Source organism: Polypterus senegalus, chromosome 11 (assembly GCF_016835505.1).
Source record: "Polypterus senegalus isolate Bchr_013 chromosome 11, ASM1683550v1, whole genome shotgun sequence".
Classification (NCBI taxonomy): domain Eukaryota; kingdom Metazoa; phylum Chordata; class Cladistia; order Polypteriformes; family Polypteridae; genus Polypterus; species Polypterus senegalus.
Genome location: NC_053164.1, coordinates 117569476 through 117585381, shown reverse-complemented (window position 1 = coordinate 117585381; position 15906 = coordinate 117569476). Strand labels below are relative to the sequence as shown.

At 36.5% G+C, this 15906-nt stretch overlaps 1 protein-coding gene across 2 annotated transcripts in view; it reads left to right on the top strand.

The window, feature by feature from the left end:
* The first annotated feature begins 521 nt into the window (after nt 1-521).
* xpo7 (exportin 7) overlaps nt 522-15906 on the top strand; it is a 289702-nt gene continuing 274317 nt past the window's right edge. For both annotated transcript variants that reach the window (XM_039769573.1, XM_039769572.1), the window contains exon 1: nt 522-622. In XM_039769573.1, coding sequence (XP_039625507.1) covers nt 605-622 — 18 coding nt within the window. In that variant the 5' untranslated portion in view covers nt 522-604. The remainder of the gene's footprint in view (nt 623-15906) is intronic.

Here is a 15906-nt window from a genome sequence, read left to right as displayed (position 1 = left end):
CCCATTTTATTTCAACGAAGGTTCTAAAAGTAATGGATATTTTACCTGTAAAGCACGCATTTTACACTTCAAGAGTTATACTTGCTGATTGTAAACCTCATGGAGGTCTGATTTGTGACAAGGTGAAGGACTTGTTGTTTTGTTTTATGATCAACCATTTTCTCGTCTGACTTGCATTCCCGAAAGCATTCGATTAAAAGTGAAAGTGACTTCTTCAATTTTCCCCGCTCTTAAATTCAATTCAAAGTAGCTTTATTGACAGGCTAAGACTGTGCACAGAGGAACACTCAACTTGCGATTAAGGAAGTTAAAAGAGATGATAAGGGGACATCTGCATTTTATATGTAGTAGTGAAGATTATACAATCGTATAGCAGATGTTTGTATTTTCAAAACAGGCAATATTTTAGATTTTAAAAAGTAACAGCCTGTTTCTGTTTGCTTTTGGTAAGAGTGTCTTGCCCTTTAAGGCGCATGTAAACAAAGTGTCGCTATGACGTAACAGGGAGGGGCGGGATCGCCTGGCGTAGAGCGCGGTATAGCGCTCGAAACGGTTGCGCGCATGCTCTTTATCGAGGGGGAGTGAGTAGCATGAATGGAGGAAAATGGCGGATCATGTGCAGGTAACTATCGGTTTTATATTTATGAAATTAAAAAAGACCTCTTTTTAAGTATCATAATTGACTTTGAGTATGTATTGCTGTCGTCGGTTGCAGGGGCAATTTGCCATCAGATTCATTTTGTTTATCAACAGTGCTGACTCGTGCAGGAAGATGTTTGCTTGGTCGTGTGTTTTTTTTTTTGGAGGAGGAGGAGGATGCGATTATTAGGAGCCTGTTGACTCGTGGCCCTGTCATCATCTCTACGGTCGGAGGAGACTGGGCTATCATTAGCACTTCTCCCTAACTCTAAATGAGTCTGACGGGATGTGTGGTTCATGGGAGGGATTGTAATATGGCAGGGTGCTGATAGAAATCTTCCTCTCCATTGCAAGTAAACAAGACCTGGCCTGCTTGGCAGCAATAGAAATTAAACTTCAGTATGGTACAGTATTCTGTTACACTTGCCCATGCCGGTTTCCCAGAAACTTTCAGATGACTAGTCCCAAATCTTGTACTTCCGTTGTTTTTTAATTGGTCAATCATGCACATCCCATCTCTAAAGTAGTAGTAAATTTCAGCATATGTAAAAAGTTGACGTTGATCATGTCTTGTTAAATCAGCTTTACACGATGCCTATCTCGGGGTGTAGACAGGGGATTGTAGCCATAGGTATGCACCTGTAGAAGCAGAAAGAGTTGTGACAGTTTCAGTACGTCGCCAGTTCTTTATATCAGGAACACTGAGTATAATCGTATTAAGTTAACCACATTTTAGTGCTCGTAACAGTAAAGTTAATGTAACTTTTCTGCTGTGTATATTAAGATCTCATTTTGTAGTATTATCCCGAGACTAAAGTTGGTTATAGAATTGTACAGAATGACAGTCTGACAAAGTAAGAATGAAGCTGTTAGCCGAAGTCTGAAAAATATTATTTTGTAGTCCTCATGTTAGATGTTGTAAAATAAAGCTATCCATTGATTTATCGAATCCAAATGAAGTTAATCTGCCCAGTTTAGAAAGTTTAAAAAAATCTCCAATGTCAAATTTCTGTTATTACGGAACACAGTGAAACTTGTGTCTTTATTGGTGCTTGTTTAATTATCAAATAATTCTGTATTTTTATATATATTTAGCCAAAGTCTGTTTATGTTTGTTTGAGATTCTTGGCACAGTGGCTTAACATTCCAGGCTTCAACCCTCTTTGGACCCTAGTTCATTTCCAGGCTCAACCGTGTTCTTTTAAGAGTCTAGATGTTTTTACAGCATTCAGGTGGATTTCCTCCCACAGACCAAACACACAGTAATAGTTTGGTTTGCAATTCTGATCTGGTGTGACGTGTGTCTGCCAGACAGGGGTTGGGGACTTAGGGAGATTATTATTTATGATTTTTTTTTTTTATCATTTTTTTATTGCAAGTTAAGTAGTTTTTTTCAGGGAGTAATGATGTCAACAAACAAGACTGTAACCCAGCCTGCTTTGGCCACCCACCGTTGGAACGTGATAATATGTTAAATGGTATCTATCTTTACTTTTAAAAGGTTTTTCCACTGATTGCCCCATCCCAAGGCACCACATGGATGCACGATTAATTCTGGCCAATGTTAACAGTAGTTGAGCTAGTTCATGAAACAGTGATAATTCAGATTAACCAGGGACTTTAATTGAGGAGCATTAAGGAGTTTTGTGGCAACATTGTTCAGTAAAAATATTTATATTTGTAGGGTATCAGTAGATAGTACTGAAACATTTAGAAAGTTACGTGAGGACTGAGTTATGAATTTATTGTAAAATGTAAAATGTTAAGATAATTAAATATATGTTGAAGAGTAAGCTACAATGGATAAGTGATAATGCTAATAAACAATGTACACCTGAAATCAAACTGAGATATAAACTCAAGTTAAAAAAAAAAAACAAACAACTGCACTTTGTTGAACAATATAAAATCATTTTTTTGTTTAAGATTAGTTTTAATATTTAAGTCCCTTGGATAATGAAGGATGGAGTTGGCACTTAATGTTGATGGGTCTTCTTGGTTGTTAAAAATAGATATTAAAGAAAACTGTGTTAAATCTGCCCACACCTTGATAAGCATATTTGACCCAGTGAGTAATTCATAGGAATGTATACAACATTTTTCAAAGCAAACAACATAAGCTGTATGAATTATATTTGTGGTGTATTTGGTTTTATTCTTCAATAGTAAGTTGGTCAAATACATTGTTTTATGTTTTTTGACTTAAAAGAAAGATCGATTTTATACGTAATTAGTGCATCTTGGTTTTATTACATGTTTCTGAAGTGTCATGGAGATTAACACATGTTAACATTAATTATTTTAAAGTCAAGTGAAAATCAATGAAATAGTGATAGTAAAGGGCAAAGTACAAGTTGCTCCAGTCAGGCTTCCCTGGCCTTCGAAAGATTTTGCATATATCCTTTTTCTTCCTTTCTCTTGTGTAGTAAACTGTATTGTAAGGAAGCACACGGCCCCTTATGGTCTGGTCCTCACTATAGAATATGGTGTTAAAATATTTTTGTTTTGTCTTTTTACTATATACTATATGAATTAAGGATTTGGAGTCTCTTTAAACACCTGGGATTTACTGTTGTTAATTTGTTTTGTTTGAAAATTGACCACTTTTTTATGTATGTTAGAGCCACTTAACATATATTAGTAGGTGTCACAATATGGATTATCAAACTGTAAAAAATGGTTATGATAGTAATTATTCATTTACAACTTGATACAGGTTATTCAGTCTGTACTAAATGTTGTTTATGTTTTTTAATAATAAACAATCAGGTTTTGAATTGGATTTAAGCATGTTCTATTTTTAGGTAACTGTGCCTCTAATTGCCAAAAATGTTCCAGCGAGAAGAACACCAATTCTTTCCTCAAGTCGCAGACAACCCTAGGCTCTCAAACGATTACTGTCGTCCCTTGAAAAAGTGAAACAAAATCTTTCATACATTCAGACTTTAAATAATATTTATTTCAGTACCTACTTCACAGCAGTGGCAGAGTAATTTTAGCCTATCACCAGCCATTTTTTTGTTTTTTGACACCTTCTTGTAGTTGTTGCTCTCCTTATTGCTAGTAGAAGTAATGCAGTCAGAGCTGTTGCTCAGGATTGTGCATCATTAAGGCAGGATGTGTGGCCAGGTGACTGTGACAATGAAATATAAAGCACATGGTTGCATTTTAGTCCCCACCTCTACCTCATGGTGCATCTCTAGGAAAGTTGCTTAATTTGCATGTAAGCAAAATCAATTATTCAACTTGGTTTTTATTACACATTTCCGAAATGCCATGGAGATTATTTTCTGTTAGCATTCATCATATTAAAATCAAATAAAAATCAATGAAACAGTGATAGTAAAGGGCTAAGTACAAGTTTCACTAATCAGCCTTCCCTGGCCTGAAGTGTATCCTGATTGTGTAAGTACCTTCTCAAGATATATGCCCCATGAATAATAATTCAAATGAATCTCTCTACAGTTTATTAAATAAGAATTTTCAAAAACTCGTCAATGAGGTGATGAGTCTCCTTTACTAGCTCTAGTTCATAGAACATATTTTTTATTGTCATATACAGTTACCTTTGGTCATGTGTTGCATGTTAGTTTGACAAGCAGTGTGACGTAGTGGTTAATATTTTGGACTTAAAACAATGACTTACTGGGTTCAAATACCTCTGTTGACACTGTGTGAACATGAGCAAGTCACATCACCTGCCTGTGCTCCAACTGCAAAAGCAAAAAAAGAAATGTTTCTTAACTATAGTATGCCACCTAATGGTGTCAACCAAATAAATATAAGTATAAGAATTTTACTGGAGTCAGTACCATACATACAGTATTTGTACTGTACTGTGGCAATAAACGTGAATTCAAGTTTTAATGCAGAAGTTTGTGAAAAGGTGTCAGATTCATATATTACAAATATTTATACATTCCAGTTATTCTTTGATTGTGCCGAATGCTGTTTATGTATGGATGCACCAAGTGGTACGCATTTCTGGAACAAGACTGTAATGCCATGCACATAGCATAAAGGAAAGCATACAGAATAGGATTAGCCCAGTACACTTTTTTTAATATAATGGTTTAATATTTAACAAAGAATTGAACAGTTAATTAATGGATTTATTATTTATAAATAAGACCACATCAAACTTTAATTTGTGAAAATTTTGCCATGTCCTTTGACATCAACTACAGTTGTAAATGTTAGGGTTCCTCTATACATTTTTTGATGGAACTTAATTTTTAATATGAAAAACTTTAGGAAAATAGTTCAATAAACTTAGCTCTGTAAATGTGTAGCTTTTTTGTGTCCAGTAAGTTTCCCGTTTGTGTTTAATCAGTGTTTTCACAAATAATCAATAGTGCACTTCAGGTGAGAACTCATTGATTGTTTGCTGTTGCACACACATGAGCCTATTCCTATGACAGTAAAAGTGAGAGGTGTTTGATTTTTGTTTGGGGCAAGACCCAGACTGATCTGACTGAGTTCAGATGTCAGGTTATGTAAATGTAGGCTAAGACTGAAAATTTCCGGAAAAGTCATGTTGTGTGATGAGGACTTTAGACAATAAATAGCAGGGGGCTGGTACATTTGAAGTCAGGAACAACTTGTTAGGTAGTAATTAACATTCAGGGTATTGCAGTTCAATTCTTTCCTTTTAGCATATTACATGTCAGTGGTTTTCAAAACTACATCCTTAAATGGGTAAGGGAATGAATTTGGTACCTCCAGGAAGGAGGCTAGCATAGTAGGTATGATGCCAGAAGGAGAGATGCTTTGCATAAAGATTCTACTGAGGAGTTGCAGTTTTGATCAGAAGAGGTTTAATCTCCAGACCTAAATGAAAGTAGTTTTTCTGTGACTGAAAAGCCAAATCAAAGTGTAAAGCAAGAGATGCTTTTTTGTTCAGAACCTGGACTGAAATGATTTGTGTTTTGTGTGATCCAAGTTATGAATAATTTGACAAAGATTCCCAGTTAAAATACATAGGCATTTTTGGGTAGTTTTCATTTTAGTGATTTTTTTTTTTTTTAGTAATATTGTCAAGTTAAATAAATAAAAATTGACTTTTTTTGAAGTGCATAAAAAGAATAGATTTGGCTGTTTTTATCAGTACATGTATGTATTCATTTAACATAATTAAACTGTGTTTGGTGGATAGTTTTGATGTGTAATAAAACTAAAACACTTTTACTTAAAACAAAATAATAAAACCATAATAATAACCCTTTTTTAAATGAGCAGGAAAAACAGGATTAGAAGAAATATGATTATTAGAGACTCGCATTATTTAAAATAGAAAATGAGTAAAAATAAGTTGAGTTTAAAACTGACATACTCCAGTGACTTACAGTATGTTTTTAATTGAGTGACAGAAAACAACTGTAAAGCAGTTGTACTGTTCTTATTTCATTGAAACATCAAGTCAGCCTCTTTTGTGGGTTCTTTGAGAGCCTGTGCTGATCGTTTGATGTCTGTGCTGCTGTAGAGTATAGGCACAACATCAAACATCAAAATGACAGCTAGAGCAAGGAAGCAAACTTCATTAACACCATAGATTGTGAATTTCTTATGATAAATGTTTCTATGAGGTTGATATTCTCTATATTGTAGACTGATGTCATCAAGCTACTTGTTGTTTGCTCTTTCGTGCATTGTACCATAAGTAGAACATGTAAAACTTGCACCCTTTGTGTATGTTTTTTTTTTTTTGCATATTCCAATGGTTATCTTTTTGCCATAATATCTCTACCACTAGACCCTGTGGTTGCCATCTTCTGATCACTGTTGTTTGCCAATTTCAATTTCTACTTGTGTTTGTAATAAGTTATCCTTCACTTGTGAAAAACTCTCTACTGTGTTGTGGGTGATGGTAGTAACATAATTCACGGCATTTAAGACTTGTTGGGTTTAAAGTTTTTTTTTCTTTGTACATTTGAATGATCTGTCACTGTATTTAAAAGATATCAAAGCAACTGAGTATCAAGTAAAATCAGATACTGGGGAAGAAAAGAGTCTTATGATCTTGTTAGTTCATTTATTGGTGTTAAATAGTGACAGTAAAGTTATTTAAGTCCTCATTGACATTTAATGTTGTTAGAAGTTGGCACAGTTGTGGCCAAATGTTTTGAGAATGACACATGTATTGGTTTTCATAAAGTTTGCTGATTCGGTGGTTTTAGATCTTTTTGTCAGATGTTTCTGTGGTATACTGAAGTATAATTGCAAGAATTTCATAGGCTTTTATTGACAATTACGTTACATTTATGCAAAGAGTCAATACTTGCAGTGTTGGCCCTTCTTTTTCAAGACCTGTGCAATTCGCCCTGGCATGCTGTCAATCAACCTCTGTGCCAAATCCTGACAGATGGCAGCCCATTCTTGCATAATCAATGCTTGGAGTTTGTCAGAATTTGTGGGTTTTTGTTAGTCTACCCGCCTCTTGAGGAATGACCACTTTATCAATGGGATTAAGGTCTAGGGAGTTTCCTGTCTATGGACCCAAAATTTTGATTTTTTGTTCCCCAAGCCACTTAGTTATCACTTTTGCCTTTTGGCACGGTGCTCCATGGTACTAGAAAAGGCATTGTTCATCACCAAATGAAAAAGAAGGGCCGACACTGCACACCTCTATATTCATATGAAATGTACTGTGTTAACAGAAACACGTAATTGCAAAAGACAGGCAAAACCGCAAACTTCTTTGCCAAATACAAGCATGCAAATGCTAAATTTATGAAGACAACCTAATGTTCATGTGTATAACTCTGACATAAAATCGGATATACCTGCTAAAATAACCTCATATATTTGACTTGTTAATATTATTTAACTACAGATTATGTAAATCCACCCTAATTCTGGATTTGTGCACAGGCTAAGCTATAACAAATTTCAATCACTAACAAGATACTCTGAAAGCAAAAATATTGATTTACAGGAGTTCTGAAATCATGGATTAATGTAAAACTGATGGATTGATTTCACACAGGAAGCTCTAAAACTTGGAAAATGTTGAAAAAAGGATGGACATATATGAATAAGCAAGGCGCCAGGAGTATTATCATAAAAAAGAAAGAAAAACACCTTTTATGAATATTAGTGATCTAAATACCATATACATTTGGCAATGTTCTTAAGTGACGCCAATGTTGCACTACATACATGTCTCTTTAGATTTGATGCACAACATTCAAAAGTACTTGAATTTCCCTTGCATTGATTTAGTGAGGGATAGGGTCCGGGTTATCTGTGCACTCATCATGAAGTATGGGTGTCAGAGGTAGGCCATCTTTTTGTGCAAAGTTCTGCAGTACTACACAAGTGTGACAACAATGATTGGCTCATAAGTCAATTTAAACTTCCCAGAGCCATCCACTTGGAGCTGTGTGCTGAACTAGAACCTACATTGCTGAGACCATCACACAGAAAACATGTAATCCCTGTTCCGTTACAGGTTTTAACAACAATAGGGTATAGGTGTCGACGGTTTTCAGTATTAACTGACGGACCAAACATGGCATCTGTATAGGATAATCAGTCCTTGGAACTAAATAACTTCACTTTTGTGTCTGATTCTCCTTACATGTCATTATATGTTATAAAATAAAAATTGTTACTACAGATAGTGGGGTTGGGGGAGGGGGAGAATCTGGGATCATTAAGTAGTGCACTGATATATGTGTATTCTTTTGGGTAAGTTGGTTCATTTGGTATTTCCAGTGATTGAATTTTTTTTTATGTAACTGGCACAATTAATTGCACATATGCTGCTTAAAGGCTCCATCACAGAATGAATTTGCTTTTGTAAATAGAAAGCACTTTTATTCAATTAATGTACAACTAATATGTGTTACTCAAATGTGTCTGGGGAACTTGGCTGCAAGGTGTCCTGTCTGAACCCAAAATTCTTTTATTTTATCAAATAGTAATGTGTGGAACAAACTTCAGTGTCATGCTATGTGTGCTGGTTGGCTTCTTAGTAATGCTGCCATTGCCACTTATGTCACATAGCACATCCTTTTCATAGGCAAAATAGTCTAAAACCAGTCTAAACACTAAGGCAGTTAACATTAAGCGTATCCATTAGGTGTTATTAACACCGTTGAACTGTTATATAGTTTAGGAACACTGGAATTATAACTGATTGCAATGCATAAGGAAACATTATTTTTCAATTCACTTCACTGTCCTGCCAGCACAGAGTAAATAAAATTCCATCACCAAAAATGCCTGCAAAGAGCTTATTGATATTTGAAACTTTCAGGAACGTTAAGCCAATTATCATACCAAGTTTATGTTTTATAAATTCTGACTTTTGCATAAGAATAGCACATTTTCATACAAGCAATGTAGCTGAAAGTGTTTTACAGTACATGATGAAGAAAGAGAAAAAAGACAAATAAGAATTAAAATAAGGGAACACTAATTAACATAGAATAAAAGTAAGGTCCGATGGCCAGGGAGGACAGAAAAAACAAAAAAATAAAAAAATCTGCAGGGGTTCCAGGCCACGAGACCGCCCAGCCCACTCTAGGAATTCTACCTAACATAAATGACCTCAGTCAGTCCTCATTGTATTCAGCGTTCTCATGGAAGAACTTGATGATGATGGTCATGTGGACTTCTAGCCTTTAATCCATCAATGTAGGGACATCACGGTGCTTTGATTAGGTGGTGGTGGCGTAGATCATCACCACAGAAAAATGGATAATGAATAGAAGAGAAAGTAGGGGTTAGTACGAATTTTGGAGCCATAATGATAATTAATTGAATATACAGAGCATCAGGATTAAACTAAAATGAAACTATGAGAAAGCCATGTTAAAGTAATGTATTTTCAGCAGTGTTTTAAAGTGCTCCACTGTATTAGCCTGGTGAATTCCTAGTCCTACATTTTCTGTAGTTTAAACATGAGGTCCTAGGACTTTTTGAAATTTTGAAATTGGATTTACTCTATAGCAAGTTTTTTTTTTTTTAATTAGCTAATGATGCAAATATATATCTTACGACTTCATATGCTAGAAACCTAACAGTGTGATTCTCTGACAAACCAGATTTTACAAGCATATTATTAGAAAAACGGCTTTAAAGAGTTTTATTTTAATGAAAATATCCTAAATTATCCTGGAATGTACTAATTCTACTTTATTGATACAATGATGTTTTTAATTTTTAGTATTGTTTTATGCAGTATTTTTCAGTTACTGGATATCAAATGTCAAAAAATTAATTTAGATTTTGCACATGGTAAGATAAATCAGGTAGCACATATTGTTCTTTGTAAACCTTATAACCAAAGATTAAACACCCCATTAGGCCCCATTGTTGTTACACGTGTCTATCATACATTAACATTCAAAGCCTTGATATTTATGAATGCTGTATGTGAAAATTTTATTTTCGTATTAACAATTCAGTAGATCATTTTATCACAAGTGTAAACAAGCCAAATAGCCACTTCGATTGAAACTTGCCTCAATTTTTATCCACTAGAACTGTTGTTAGCATTGCTATTGTGCAGTTTCCACTTTACATCCCACAGTCCTACAGTATATGCATAAGTGTTTCCCCCATGATCCTGAACTGTGTACGCCAGTTAGAAAATTAATTCTCAGAGGGACATCTAAAGTATCTATCTATCTATCTATCTATCTATCTATCTATCTATCTATCTATCTATCTATCTATCTATCTATCTATCTATCTATCTATCTATCTATCTATCTATCTATCTATCTATCTATCTATCTGTACATGTGCTCACTGCAATCAGAGAATGAATGAATGTAAAGCCTCTGCTTGTTTATCAGAATTCTGTATTAAAAAATGATTAATCTCACCCTCATTTCATCTTCTCTTATAAATTTGTGATTCTACTCCTTAAGGTGATAAAAGTGGCAATAACGAACGCCTCTGTGTGTATATGTGTTTTTTTTATATATATATAAATATACAGTATCTCACAAAAGTGAGTACAGTAATCCCTCCTCGATCGCGGGGGTTTGCGTTCCAGACCCCCCCCCCGCGATAGGTGAAAATCAAGTAGAAACCATATGTTTCTATGGTTATTTTTATATATTTTAATCCCTTATAAACTCTCCCACACTGTTTATAAATATTCCCCGCAGAGTTATACAGCATAATCCCTTTGTATTCTCTTAGATATTAGGTAAGATTCATTGAAATTATGTATATAAACACACTGTTTATATACAGTAAAACCTAAATATTATTTTAAAGATATTGAGTGTCTCCGATATCACATGTTACAGCCATTACGATAGACATGCCACCAGCAATAAATACGTACATTGCAACAAAAATAGTATACAGTAAATGTGTGTGTACAGTGACACTAAACGTACGTACATGTACTAAGTACTGTAAGTAGAAAATTAATTATGGTTACTCACCAACAATGACACGATAAGTTGTCCGATAACAATGATTTTTATTTTACTGCACAACAAAGGAGAGCGTTACAGCCCTTAAAGGAGCCACTTCAGGGGATTGTGTAGCACTGCCGTTGTTCTTCTTCTGGCAGTCTTCAATCCAAATCCCTAAAGCAGATTCCATCCAGACTACTGCCTTATTACATCCACTTACAACTTGTTTTGCACCCTGGTTAAAAGGACACTGCGGCCGTAGATCTTCTATTCCTTTCCTACTTTTTAAATAAAAAGAATCGTAGCCTTCAACAAATCCAAAACGTTTACCTTTTCGGCAATCGTTAACATCTTCCGTTTGCGCTTGGGCACGGCCCCTGAAGCAGTAGAAGATCGTTTTGGACCCATAATGAAGGGCTTGACTATGCACAAAGATAAACACAAAAGAGCACAGCTCTTTACACAGAGAAACACGTTGATGCTGAATGAGCGAGACGAGACTTCCTGGTTAACAATGCATTCAGCAAGCAGGAACTTAACTGCGTGCTCTGATTGGTTAGCTTCTCAGTCATCCGCCAATAGCATCCCTTGTATGAAATCAACTGGGCAAACCAACTGAGGAAGCATGTACAGGAAGTAAAAAGACATTGTCCGCAGAACCCGCGAAGCAGCGAAAAATCCGCGTTATGTATTTAGTTATGCTTTCATATAAAATCCGCGAAAGTCAAAGCGCAATATAGCGAGGGATTACTGTACACCCCTCACATTTTTATAAATATTTTATTATATCTTTTCATGGGACAACACTGAAGATATGACACTTTGATACAATGTAACGTAGTCAGTGTACAGCTTGTATAACAGTGTAAATTTGCTGTCCCTTCAAAATAACTCAACATACAGCCATTAATGTCTAAACCGCTGGCAACAAAAGTGAATACATCCATACTCACTGTGCCCAGTTAGCCATTTTCCCCTCACTGGTGTCATGTGACTTGTTAGTGTTAGAAGATCTCAGGTGTGAATGGGGAGCAGGTGTGTTAAATTTGGTGTTATCGCTCTCACACTCTCATACTGGTCACTGGAAGTTCAACATGACACCTCATGGCAAAGAACACTCTGAGGATCTGAAAAAAGAATTGTTGCTCTACATAAAGATGGCCTAGGCTATAAGAAGATTGCCAACACCCTGAAGCTGAGCTGCAGCATGGTGGCCAAGGCTATACAGCGGTTTAACAGGACAGGTTCCACTCAGAATAGACCTTGCCATGGTCGGCCAAAGAAGTTGAGTGCATGTGCTCAGTGTCATATCCAGAGGCTGTCTTTTGAAAATAGATGGGTGAGTGGTGCCAGCATTGCTGCAGAGGTTGAAGGGGTGGGGGTCAGCCTGTCAGTGCTCAGACCGTACGCCGCATACTGCATCAAATTGGTCTGCATGGCTGTCGTCCCAGAAGGAAGCCACTTCTAAAGATGATGCACAAGAAAGCCCGCAAATATTTTGCTGAAGACAAGCACACTAAAGACATGGATTACTGGAACCATGTCCTGTGGTCTGATGAGACCAAGATAAATTTATTTGGTTCAGATGGTGTCAAGCGTGTGTGGCGGCAACCAGGTGAGGAATACAAAGTCAAGTATGTCTTGCCTACAGTCAAGCATGGTGGTGGGAGTGTCATGGTTTGGGCCTGCATGAGTGTTGCTGGCACTGGGGATCTACAGTTCATTGAGGGAACCATGAATGCCAACATGTACTGTGACATACAGAAGCAGAGCATGATCCCCTCCCTTTGGAAACTGGGCTGCATGGCAGTATTCCAACATGATAATGACCCCAGACACAACTACAAGACGACCACTGCCTTGCTAAAGAAACTGAGGGTAAAGGTGCTGGACTGGTCAAGCATGTCTCCAGACCTAAACCATATTGAGCATCGGTGGTGCATCCTCAAACGGAAGGAGGAGGAGTGCAAGGTCTCTAACATCCACCAGCTCCGTGATGTTGTCATGGAGGAGTGGAAGAGGATTCCAGTGGCAACCTGTGAAGCTCTAGTGAACTCCATGCCCAAGAGAGTTAAGGTAGTGCTGGAAAATAATGGTGGCCACACAAAATAATGAAACTTTGGGCACAATTTGGGCATTTTTCACTTAGGGGTGTACACACTTTTGTTGCCAGTAGCTTAGACATTAATGGCTGTGTGTTGAGTTATTTTGAAGGGGCAGCAAATTTACACTGTTATACAAGCTGTACACTGACTACTTTACATTGTATCAAAGTGTCATATCTTTAGTGTTGTCCCTTGAAAAGATATAATAAAGTATTTACAAAAATGTGAGGAGTGTACTCACTTTTGTGAGATACTGTATGGAAGAACAGCATTATTTAGCCTTGGGCACAAAACATTTCCAGACTTGAGTTCTGTTGGTTTTGTTTTTGACATGTGTTGATGTGGTGCTGTATCATCACCACTGTGTACAATTTTTAAATGTAGTTTTTTTTCCTCAAGTAGTATTGTGCCTTCTAAAGTAACTTGTTCCCTTGCATTCATTCACTATACATGAGTGAATTATTGAGTTTCAATTGATATTGTACTGATACTGTAAAAATGCTAAAACATGATATTTTTGGAAATTAGCAATCGATTTGATACCTATCAATTCTTCTGTTATTTCTGTAACTACTATTGACTACTGTACTTTGGTACTCTCCGTATTGTTTCACAAATGATGTGGTATTCATTGGATCATAATCCATTTCTTCTCTTCTCTTCTCCATAGTCTTCTCTTTCCATCATTCTGGTATATGTTGATCTTAGCTTCCGTTGTCCAAAAGAAATTATTCCACAGCTAGACAGGCTTTTAAAAATGTTTTCTGGCAAAGTCTATAATCTGTCTTCCAGTGCTGGTGGTTTACCAGTGGTTTTGCACCTTATGGTAAACCCTTTGTACTGGTAAACCCTTTGTTTTTACTTTCATGAAGTCTTCTCTTTATTGTAGACTTTTACAATGATAGATCTGCCTCCCAGAGAGAGTTCTTGGTTTAACTAAATGTTCTGAAGGGGTTCTTCATCACTAAGGACAGAATTCTACAATCATTAAGGATAGTTGTCTTCTGTGGTTTTTCCAGATCTTCTGGTGTTGCTGAGTTCAGCAGCGTGTTCCTTCTTTTTGATAATATATCATGTAGTTAATTTGACCACTCATTGTGTTTTTGCTATCTCTCTAAAGGGTTTGTTTTGTTTTCTTCATCTAATGATGGACTGATTTTTACTTTCATGGACCGCTCTTTGGACCTTATACTGAGAGTTCACAGTGAGAGGTTTAAAATGCAAATTCCTTACTTGGAATCAATTCCAGACCTTTTACCTGTTTAACAGTTAATGAAATAATGAAGAACTGCTCCCACCCTGTTATAGAACAGCTTGTTTATAATTTTGAGCCCTCGAAATGGTGGGCTAAGCAGAAAAATGGCTGTCGTTCCTAAACAGGTCATGTGATATTTTTGGTAACCACCTTAAATTAAGTCTGAAAGTCAACATTTCAATCAAATAATAATTGCTTTATTTCAAATCCACTTTGGTGGCATACAGAGCCAAAATTATTAACATTGTGTCATTGTCCAAATACTCATGGACCTGACTCAACCATTTTACATACAGTATCTTGCTTTTAGCTGCATTATCTTTACATTTAGTAAAGTGAGCTCACACTTTTGAACGCTTTATGCTATCTGTCAAGATTACTGGAGAGCACAGAATGTAGACACACAGCTATGCAACTAAAATGTGATCGCGTGATGCCTGCAGTGTCATCATCATTCGGGAACGGTTAGGAATTTCAAAAAGTCGCTCTTGTTAGAATAGGACTGGGCAATAAAACAATAAAGGTAATTATTGTGAAATAACTTTTCCTCAATAGAAATAAAAGACATGGTCAATACAAGTCGATATAACTCATTTCATCCTTGTTTTGACAGACAGGATGGAAAGCCGATGATAACGAGAATAGCGCCACGCCGAACCAATCATGTCGCTGGAGCAGAGTTGCAGCCATGTCAGGTTAGGTTGATGCACACAGCAGTGAGTGTAGGAGCAGCAGCACACATGCTAATGTTTGTACTACAGCAGCCATAAACACTAGTATATCAGGAGTGGGAGCAAGATGTAAGAGAAAATGGTGACTCAGAATGTTAAGAAAACATGAAAAAATTCAGTGGTACTGAAAAAGACCCCAATGGACACAAATCAAGTCTCAAAAGATGAGGACATTGTTGAAAAGAAGGGTCCAAAGAATTCGGTGGTGTGGAGATATTTTGGCTTTTTAAATTCTGACAAGAAGCAGAGTAGCACGCACAGCAAATTGTGTCAAAAGCATGTTCCCACAAAGACAGGTAATGCCACAAATCTTTTGTACCATCTAAAACAGTACTATCCTTTTGAGCACACACCATGCAAGCAATTAGAGTATGCAATTCCGTCTCGTAGCAACATGTTGTTGAAGCATTTTCAGATGCATACCAACCTGTGTTTGTATGGTTTTGAGACAAGAGTTGGCCCATTACTGATGTTTGAAATGATCTTTTTGCTGATCTATACTAATAAAAGGCAAAGCCCTCACTGACTGACTGACTCACTGACTCATCACTAATTCTCCAAGTTCCCGTGTGGGTAGAAGGCTGAAATTTGGCAGGCTCATTCCTTACAGCTTACTTACAAAAGTTGGGCAGATTTCATTTCGAAATTCTACGCGTAATGGTCATAACTGGAAGCTATTTTTCTCCATATAATGTAATGGAGTTGAGCTGGATGGCCGTGGGGGGCGGAGTTTCGTGTGACATCATCACGCCTCCCACATAATCACGTGAACTGACTATCAACGCAGTATGTAG